This window comes from Vollenhovia emeryi, unplaced genomic scaffold (assembly GCF_000949405.1).
Source record: "Vollenhovia emeryi isolate VEMERY1.0 unplaced genomic scaffold, V.emery_V1.0 DF939152.1, whole genome shotgun sequence".
Lineage (NCBI taxonomy): Eukaryota > Metazoa > Arthropoda > Insecta > Hymenoptera > Formicidae > Vollenhovia > Vollenhovia emeryi.
The window spans coordinates 1,720,094-1,730,373 of record NW_011967214.1 but is presented as its reverse complement, the minus strand read 5'-3'; the positions used below and the strand labels follow the sequence as shown (position 1 = coordinate 1,730,373).

At 38.4% G+C, this 10,280-nt stretch overlaps 1 protein-coding gene across 2 annotated transcripts in view; it reads left to right on the top strand.

Moving 5' to 3' along the window:
- LOC105565473 (PR domain zinc finger protein 16-like) overlaps window positions 1-10,280 on the top strand; it is an 84,294-nt gene that overhangs the window by 60,126 nt on the left and 13,888 nt on the right. For both annotated transcript variants that reach the window (XM_012018719.1, XM_012018718.1), the window contains exons 4-5: window positions 6,661-6,792; window positions 8,889-9,015. In XM_012018719.1, coding sequence (XP_011874109.1) covers window positions 6,661-6,792; window positions 8,889-9,015 — 259 coding nt within the window. The remainder of the gene's footprint in view (window positions 1-6,660; window positions 6,793-8,888; window positions 9,016-10,280) is intronic.

Here is a 10,280-nt window from a genome sequence, read left to right as displayed (position 1 = left end):
GTCAGTGTAGCAGTATTTAATTTCAAAACTAAATGCAGTTAATTTTTTTGTTTAACTTTCGATAATTTATTTTGAACATTTTCTTTTGCTTTTTTAGTCGCGCTACTATTTCGTCATACTAAACTTTTATACGCACTATTGTACTACTGAGAATGTTTAGTAATTATAATCGAAGGAATCGATCATGACAAGAAGGAGATACAGACGGTCCAATTGGTTTGTTAGAAAGAAAGATTATCATTATTCTTTGTTACATCAAGAGTTACAGCAAGCGGAAACTTGTTTTGAAGGGTCGGGCTGCGGATCGGCGAATTTTGCCAAATTTTCTGGCGGGTCAGCCTCTCTAATGATCGATCATATAAGGGGCTGGCAGTGACGCGACTCGGATATAATTTATACCGCTAGATACGCCGAGGGTAGCTTCCCTTAGAAGTCGTACTGCAGAGAAGGCGAACGTGTGTACCGGGGGTGGCATCTGCTGCGTGTTAGACACGGGTCGGAGGGCACCGCTTGCTCTGTCATTACTTGCATTACTTTTCTGCCGCGAGTCAAGTGGGTCAAGTATGAGTAGAAAAATATGTATGCAATGGAGGAAAAATTGTCGGTGGCAGCCAAACGTCGACACGTTTAATGGCCGAAATTATCCAAAGTCATTCGAAAGAGAAACTTCGGGAGATCGCGATGGTACCCTTTTATAATCACTGTATAGTATAACTGCAAAAGTTTATTTAATCGTGCCAGTTGTAATTTTATATTGCGCAACATGGAGGGAATTTTTTTTCAAAATATATCCTGAAAATCATGTAATCGCGGGACATCGCGGCATTTCGAAGAATTTTATGAGAGTGTTTGGAAATTTGACCATACATTTTAAAATTGCCGCAATTACATGATTTTCAGGGTAACTTTTGAAAGAAAATTCTCTCCGTGTCGCGTTGCCGCTTATATCTAACAGGTTTAGGTTTAGGTTTTCAATTAGAATTATAGGAGTGTGGAGAAAATCAAGACCACGTGGAATCTACGCGAATTGTACACCCATTAGGTAAACGCAAAAAATTATTAACCCGATCGCAAACGCAAAATGTTCTCACAGTTTTTTTTTTCCAAACGTAACTCGACTTGACGTCGCTTATGGGAGTGTAATTATTCGTGCAAACGTGCGCTGCTAAATCACGTAATTTCACAGACGAAACGCATGAAACGCGCACAAGGGCGGCAAGCGCAGCTATGTCGATGAATTCTAATCAAGCGGAAACGAATCATTAAACCAATTAACACGTCGTCCGCGTGATCTCGCGCGAGAGAGAGTTCGGGATAATCGCCGTTGCTTCGAGAGGTTTGCGCGTCATAATAATTTTCATGGGTCTGGATCAGAGACTTCGTTACGAGATTCGCGCGAGCTCGGGGGGATGAAGGCGATTCCTTGGGATTAATCAAGCGTTAATTAAGACTAGAGCGGCTGGCTCCCGGAGCCCTCCTCTTCCCGTCTCTCTCGCTCGCAACTCGCGATGCTGGGAGAGAAATTAAGCAAAGATGTCGCAGTGCCTAATGCTTCGGTCGGTCGTAAGGATCGCGCCGGCGCTACGTGACGCCTAAACTCGTAAACAGCTCCGTTATTTAGGGGATGATAATTGACCGTTTCGCTCACCCCCGTCGCGCTCACTCCACGAATCTCCCGAAACAGTGAAAAGTGACATCGACGAGTCTGGGAAATTCGCCAATGTGCTAACGCAGTTGATGTTTACGTGAGACGACCTCTCATTCGTTTCTTCTTTCTCTCTCCTTCCCCCGTTCTCCCCTTTTTCTTCTCTGCTCTCGTAGAAAGGGGATAGAGAAATGAAATTCGATACGCCATTGTTGTATGTCACACGAGCATAATCTCGCTTATTCGCTCCCATGATGGATACATACGGTTCATTCATGTTTATTGCCTGGCAAGTCGATATTAATATCGGTAATCAATTATTTCGTTTGAGTATCACGATAATTTTACTAACAAACAATCTTAAAAATAAGTCGTTACACGAAAAAAGAAACGCGTATATTTAGACTTGATATGCCAATTTATCGTCCAATTATTTTTTTGTTAATACGACGAATAAATTACGAAACGCACAATCGTACAACTTTAGCGATTTTGTCAACAAATATAATCTGACATGTCGGTTAAATTAATTGTTAATTTGAACATACAATATTAAAAGACACTTGATATTTTCAAAGTAATATTTTATTGTTTATAATCGCAAATTTAATAATCTTTTCTAATAAAAGCTTTATCAAATATGAAAGTGGCGCCGGCACTCGTCGGCAATTCTGCGAGTCGGTTAACTTGCGGAATGGATTTTCTCCGCAAGAGAGGGAGGACACAGTGTGTCGGCTAAAAGCATTTTTGCGTCGGCCATCATGAGGCTATCATCCACCATCGATCCGCTTTATTCATAACTTTCGTTGGCCGTTGCTGTAGCCGAGGACACTTTCTTTTTATCTACAGAGTAACTTTCATTATATTGTATATGCTTTATAATCTTGCGTCATTAATATATTGATACAGAATTATGTAAACTCTGCTTAGAACTAAAATGCCAGCTTAGAAACTAAACATTACCATACTGTTCCCCCATTACAATTTTACGCCAATCAACTAGTAATCAGAGATAAAAACAAAAAGCAAACTGTGTTTACTGAGTGCAATACAATCTTTATAAATATATTAAATTTTGAGACCCTAAATATAACGGAAACGTTATCTATACCACAAATGTAGACCTTTCATGAATACTTTGTACTGTCGTTGAAAAAGCGTATATAAAATTCCACGGAAAATCTGAACGATAGATACCAATATGCAGTTGATACTATAACGTTCGCAGTTCCAACGATGCCGTTACCGCTTACGGGTCCATTCAGAATGACAATCTGTTGTGTCTTGTCAGGCAGCTTCTCTTTCGTGGAATATCTTTGGTAAAACCTAAGCGACATAGAGGAACCTTTTGTTCGCATTGTTGAAGGTGTGAGATTACAAAGGGCAAGAGGGAGGGTGGGGTACGCGTGTTTTGTGTATTGGGACAATCCTGTGAATCCCTTGCCGAGTTATCCGAGGATTTCCCGACCGCATGTCCTGTAGATCATCCGATGGACAGGATGTTTAGGCTTTCCCTTATACCAGATTTTTCTTGGTAACAAGTGAAAATCTTTTACCCAGTTTTGTAAATATCTTTCGCTTGTTCTAAGAAAATTCTATTCGTCGAATTTTCGACTTCTACTTCGACTGGTAGAGAGAACGAAGACCATCTCAAACAATATTTTATAAGACTTAAAATTCAAATGTACAATAACTTGTAGTTGTCAATTTGATATTCATTTTTATTATTGAGGCATTAATTTTTCTTTGTTGTTTCATGCTTCATTTATTGTTATGAAGTATAGTTAAATAATTCTTTGGTATGTGAACTTTTAACGGAACAGTATATTTTCGTACTTCATACAGGAAAAGCGCGAGATCTTCAATACTACGAAGCCACCGTGACCCGAGATTACCTGAGACGACCTATTAAGACGTTCTATGCTTGCGACGATACAATTTCTAGCATTATAATTTTCAGTTTCGAGTAGAATGGCGCGGCACGATCACGGGTGATATTCACAACCAGACAAATCTGTCCTACGAATTGTTAGCACATGTCCGCGTATGCCGACAAAGCGAACGAAACTTCCCCGCTGGGTCGTTAAAGCCAGTGACGAATTTTTCTTTCTGTCCTCCGCATCTCAATTTTCCTGACAAATGTCGAAAACGCGGCCAGAACTTGCCGTTGTAATTGGAGCGGACATTTTATAAACAGTTACAATAAATTAGTAATATTAACGTTTATTGAAATTTAACGTAACGTTTCTTATTGTTAAAATTGTTATCCACACTGCTCTATAAGTTGGATTTAAATATTTAAATCCCTTTTCGAGTGGATATGACAAAATGCATGATAATATGTTTGACACGTTTCATAGATTTGTCTTTCTGGTGCTATCCCGCCACCCGCTTTCTTCGCTGTGTATTTTGTATCTTCTGTGTACCTTGCACCTTCTGACATGAGTTTTGTAAATAAGCAATATATCATATCTCGCAAAGAAATGCGAAGAATTGCTACGCCAATGCACAAGTTAGCACATCATTGTCGTGGGTGAGACTCCGGGACAGATCCTAATCTGTCGTGTAACCTAGTGAGAAGTTCTATTCTAGTGCTCAGGTTCTTGCCCATCTTCCAAAAACGTACGTTAATGGTCGCCAGTAGCAAAGTAGCGATTATGACCGTCGAGGATTCGTGCCGCCTTGATTCCTTTTCATCGTCCTTCACCGAACTGTCCTGCTTCCTATACGGTATTGTCGACTGTCACACGAGTTTCTCAACCGCCCGTGAATTAATACATCAAGGCGCGATACTGGAAGTGATATATTCTTTTCAATTCACATAACGTGTTTATATGCGGATTTATTATATTTACATAGACATCTATGTAAATTTTGTATGTCTTTTCCCTTTCCTGATTAACTGTTTTTATTAAACATTTGAGTGACAATGTATTCTTTTTGTCATAATATTAATTCAGGGAGCCGAGCATCAAATTCTTTGATATAATTCCACATATTCTTTATTACTTGCGATTTTTATATAAATTTAAATTCTTAGATATATAACTAACATAAAATATCAATAAGGTATACATAGTAACTGCAGTACAAAAATAGTAGGAATGCGCTTTTGCATTCCATGAATTCTAAATACAGATTAGGAAGGAGATGAAGGCTCACAAAAGAATAGGAAGATGAAGATCGAATTGGGGAAAAGACGGCGGTTTGTGAATGAAAGGAAGTGCCAAAGTGAACCAGATGTTTTGCGGTTCATCTGATGTTTTTGAAACCCGTCAGGCTTATTCCCTCCCTGCGGATTTTTAAATCTCCAAAGGTCCTAATGAAGAAATACTTCTTATTATTTGAAACGCTGACCGGGATTACTTACCTGTAGAATCAACCCTTATCCACCTCCGAGATTTATTGATTTTTACAAAGCACACTAGTTGTACTTAAGACCAGCAGGTGGTGCAAGCCTACAGGCCAACTCTTGTTGCAAACAATTAGACATGAGATTCTGATAAATTTTTAAAAATTGCAAAAACGAAATACAGAATTGCCTTCACCGTATCACCAACGATATGGTTTCTACTTGTTACATCAAATTCTGCATGAATTAAGAATATATGATAATACCAAGAAGAAGAGAAAAGATTTTTCTTGTGCTAGACAATAAAACTTATCTTTAAAAAAAATTAAAAAAGAGTGCCAAATGTTTGCGTTAGTCAAAATAAAAACAACGTTGTTTTAACCTATTTTTGTTATAAAAGTAGCGATATGAAATATTGCGTCAGCTGTGCGTGAATTTATACACACATTATAAAATTTAATTTTTTAATCACACTGGGATGACAAAATATTTAATACAAAAAACTTAGTATTGAGCACGAACGTGAACGAGTTGTAATCTTAGAACGATAATTAACTATTTTACTAATAAAAATTATTATTGTGATTTTAATTTAATTTAATTTGATAAGTTCAAAAAATTTTTTTCTAATTTCTTTAATATCACAATAAAAGAATAATTAACATTATATTTTCATCACCATTTAAAATCTTACAAGTATACGCAATTAATGTGATATAGTCGTGCTTGATGGTTGATACACATTTTCTGCCCACTGATTGCGATACTTTTATCTTGCACGAGGATAATAATTGCATAAGTGATCCCACTTGACGCGTACAACAGTCAATGGTCGAAATATTTTTGTAAACGGTGGGAGACAACGAGGTTCATGATAGAAGTGCAAAATGTGTTTTACCACACGAGGCGAGGGTGACGGGGAGAATGTTCGTAGCTTCCCGTTGGCAAATGGGGTGTCCAGGAACGACGCCGACGCACCGGGGTGAGACGCTTGGCCGGCCAAGCGTCGCGTCGAGGCCGCGCTAGACAATTGAAAAAAATCACTTGTCTCGCCCTAAAAGTAGGGAACGTGGATGCTGGAGCGAGAAGTCAGGGCAAATGCAAGGGCGATGAGAGGACGATATCCGTGAGCGACAGTCCGTTAAACGCAATGTTCCGAATCCAAAAACGTTGCGGTTTCTCGCCGCGCCGGAAATATACAAGTGCTTACGTGCCGCTGGGCGCACGTGCGCCGACCCAATCCGAAAAATAATTTTATCGCGCGACTTAAATATCAGCACAGAAACCGAACCAACACTGGTCTTATTATAAAAATTGAAGTTTAGCTTTTTCATACCCGTAATACGATTTTTCATTGTGTTATTAACTACCTTGAGGATTTTGCAATATTTATGTTTGTATGACAAGCGTTTAAGCACCCTGTATGAATATTTAATCAATAAAATTCATAAGGCTCTGAGGTCACAATTCGAAGGAATAAAGGATATAGAGCCAAGACAGGATGTTAGTCTGAATGATTTTAAATTTATTGCGAAAAATTGACCTTAGTCGGGGTTTGAACCTGGGCCTCCTTCTCAAGCGGGCGTCTCTTAATACTTAATCCTTTTTATATCATTATAATTTGCGATTTATAGAGTGACATTTGTGCATTGACGTGTTCCAGGTTCGCATAGCTGGCAGCGGAGTAAGAGGCTGGTTGGATGCGTCTCACGAGGCGAACAATTGGCTAAAGTATATTCGAAGTACTGCCAGCTCACACGCAGTGAACATGCGCCACGTGCTCATCGGCGGTCAGGTAAGGAAAATTGAATAATCGTGTAACGTTTGAAAATCAGCAACGCGATATTTCGTTACCGATATAAAGTGAAAGTATGTAAAGAATCGTGTCCTTTCTGTGTTGCGCGGCACCGTTAACTCACTAATTTAATGTAAGTATATCGTAAAAATTACAGGCACGAAAAGAACTTCCCGGCTATCCGTTAGAATAGGAAAAATAGACAACGTTAATAACCAATTAGAATCGACATTTGCCTGTTTCATAACCCATTTTACAGCGGCGTAAAAACACGCGTACAGATCGGCGGTAAGATAATTTCTTAGAGAAGTGAATTATTGGTATCGCTAATCGGCATCTGCGATCTTGAGCTTCGATCCGGGTGCCTCGTACACGAGTATAAAAAGAAATCCTTCACTTCTTCGTACCTCATGTGCGGGTGACATGCACGAATTATTTCGCATTAAAATTGTATTTAATTTGTATTTTTATTATAATTAATTTAGACGTTAAAAATGCCCACAGTTGTTGACAATTCAGAAATCACTAATACATGCGAGTTTATGAACAGCTTATTTTATTGCAAGATAAAGAACGATGTGGATTTCTCTATTTAATCCTCGTAGTTATTGATATTATTAGCAATTGTATTGACAATATGATAAAGGGTTGCTGCATCGTTGCGAACAAAATTGCCCTGTTTTAGACACTTGGCAGCCACTTTCTGATTCACCCTGTATTTAACTTTTATACGCAACTGACACTCGATCGACAGTTGCAGTTAATAGGAAGTAATAATTACGCGCCAAGTAGAGTTCCAATTTATTGCACATATGTCATCGATTGTTAAAAAGCTTATTAGTACTTTACAAAATTATCATATTATTCTCCGTATATTCAGCCATTTGTTTCAAATGACTGTTTTCCTGTAATGTACACGTTCGTTTTTAATTTTAGAATTCGTTTAGATGTAAAATCTTGTATTCCCTCGTCACTAAGCAGACAAACAATGTTTTTTCACTTTTTAATGCGAAACAGGAAAATGATTTGGGGAAATAAAATAATAATTTATAAAACGCACTTTAAAAGAGAACATCAGAATTTGTATAATAATATAAATCAGTTCCTATAAGTGTTAAAAAGATTTTTAATTACCAAACGATCTTTTGATAAAAGAAAATAACGAGACGATAGATTTCTCTTCTAATTCCTCTTAAAAGCACTGTACTCATATATGATTGGCCGTCGAATAGACATAGATGGAAACTATGGAGGTCACGGTGTCAATTTAGGGTCGAGCTCATGCTTCTGTCCATTTGGCTCTTTCTCTCTTTCTCGCTGTGAACCGTGGCACATGGTATTCTCGATGTTGTGGGCGCGACGTAAGCTACATGTATACAGGGTGTTTAGTTATTAAGTCACCCCACGGGGTCGTTTCTCTGACTTCCTATACGCCCTCTCGCAATCGCTGTGGGAATGGGGGACGCCGTCGCTCTCTATCAGTGCCCTGCAAAATCGTCGTCATAATGATGCTTCGGGGCCCCGTGACGACACTATAAAGATCGTTTCATGGCTTCCCACTACCGAACTCTATAGAATCGCATGCAGATTACGTGCCGCGTGTGACGGGATTTTCCTTAATAAAATCGAGACGCGCACAATCGCCCGAAACATCAATACAGCATCGAGTTTTACCAGGTTTCTTTCGTTAACATTATCATTAATTTATTTGGACATGAAGCGGAAAAATAGTCCTATGTACTGTTGCTTTTGCAATGTATTTGTAGCGATTCTTTTACCGTCAACAATATTAAAGTATAAAAATAGTCATTTTGTGATAAAAATAATTTAACACAACGTCACGCAACTAATGCAATTGCATATACATTTGTTATTCTACAAAAATTATATTTAAAAAATAATTACATATTGCGGTAAAAAATAAAAAGTTTTGGCATAATTTTATGAACTTTATAAATTAAAAAATGTCTCGCAGAATTAATTTTTACGTCACAATTCCTGGCCTTACAAAAGTAAAGAATTTAAAAATATTTGCGGTGTGTTGCTAAAAGATTTGCAAATTGAGCGTTATTGAATAATAACAACTCTAATAATAGATGGTGTATGAGGCTGTTCGCGACATTGCAACGGGCGAGGAGCTCCTTTTGGGCCTTCGGGAGCCGCTCCAGCTGCAGGACATGCTGGGTGAGAATACAACTGAGGACAGAAGCGATCGAGAAACTGGTAAGCATCCAGTCACGCAGGCTGAACTTGCGCTAGACTATCCTTCATTTATTTCTTTATGGAGTGTTTTTACGAATAAGGGCAGGTTTTTCCAACTTCTTGATAAGTTAACTAATAGTTAAATTATATGTCTATCTTTGTCTTGTACAGCTTGAAGGGAAAAAACAAAGACATATATATATGACTCAACTATTAGTTAACTTACCAAGAGGTTGGAACAACTGACCCTAAACGCATTGAAGTTTATCCCTCCAGGTATTTTAGATAATACAGAAAAAATTTGGTATCAAATTATTTCAACAATAGTTGAATAATAATTTTACAGTTCCGTTTCATGCACCAAATGTATAGGTAACTCTTCTCATGGTCGGTAAATCGGACAATTTGTTTATTTAGAAACAGTAATTAACAACGAAAGGAGAGTTTGCTTATTGTCACCAGTAATGATTAAAAATTGAAACGAGAAACTAGCCAGTTGGGTTGACTATAAGTTTCCCGTCTCAAGTAGTTAATAAGTCTAAAACAAAGTTTAGTAAATGTAGAATGAGTTTAATACATTAAATAGATAGACAAATAAACAGGGCGCAGCGTTCGAGGAGTAAGTGTTTCGCGAAACTAAAGAGAACAGAAAAAAAAGAATTAAAATAATAATCAGATGGCCGGCGAGATATCGGAGTTCACGATCGTTTCGGTACAGCTTTACGACTTTCTGTGCCGATACGCATCGCGCACGTTGGCAGCTCGTGCGCATACAATTACGCGTATGAACGCAAATGAAGGGCAGGGGCAGGTGTTTTCCGAAACGACGAATCGGGGGCGGGCAGAGGGTAAATCGTGGATCGTTGTGTGCACGAGCTGCTCGTCATGCACCCTTGACTTTGGCGTGATTCACCTGGTCGGCCGTTGCGTATTAACCCTCGTCCGGTAATAAGCGCTGATTATTTGCAGATAGACGTGTTCGAGTCACATGTCGCCGTGCCTCGTGTCGCTTCGACTTCTATCCGGAACCATCCTTCTCGTCCATCGCGGACAAAACTACGCGCTCTAGTCGCGATATTTCCGATTTTTTTCAATCTTTATTAAAATTATCATTACTTAATATACAGGTATAAAATTGCATTATATTTGGAAACTAGTAAAGGCTATTCTACAATTGCGTAAACGTGGTTGTTAGCGGTTGTACAGTGTTGTAAAACACAGTTTTAAACTAGCATTTCCGATTGTAAAGCCTGTTGTAAAAGATGGCTGAACTTGATCTTCCACGA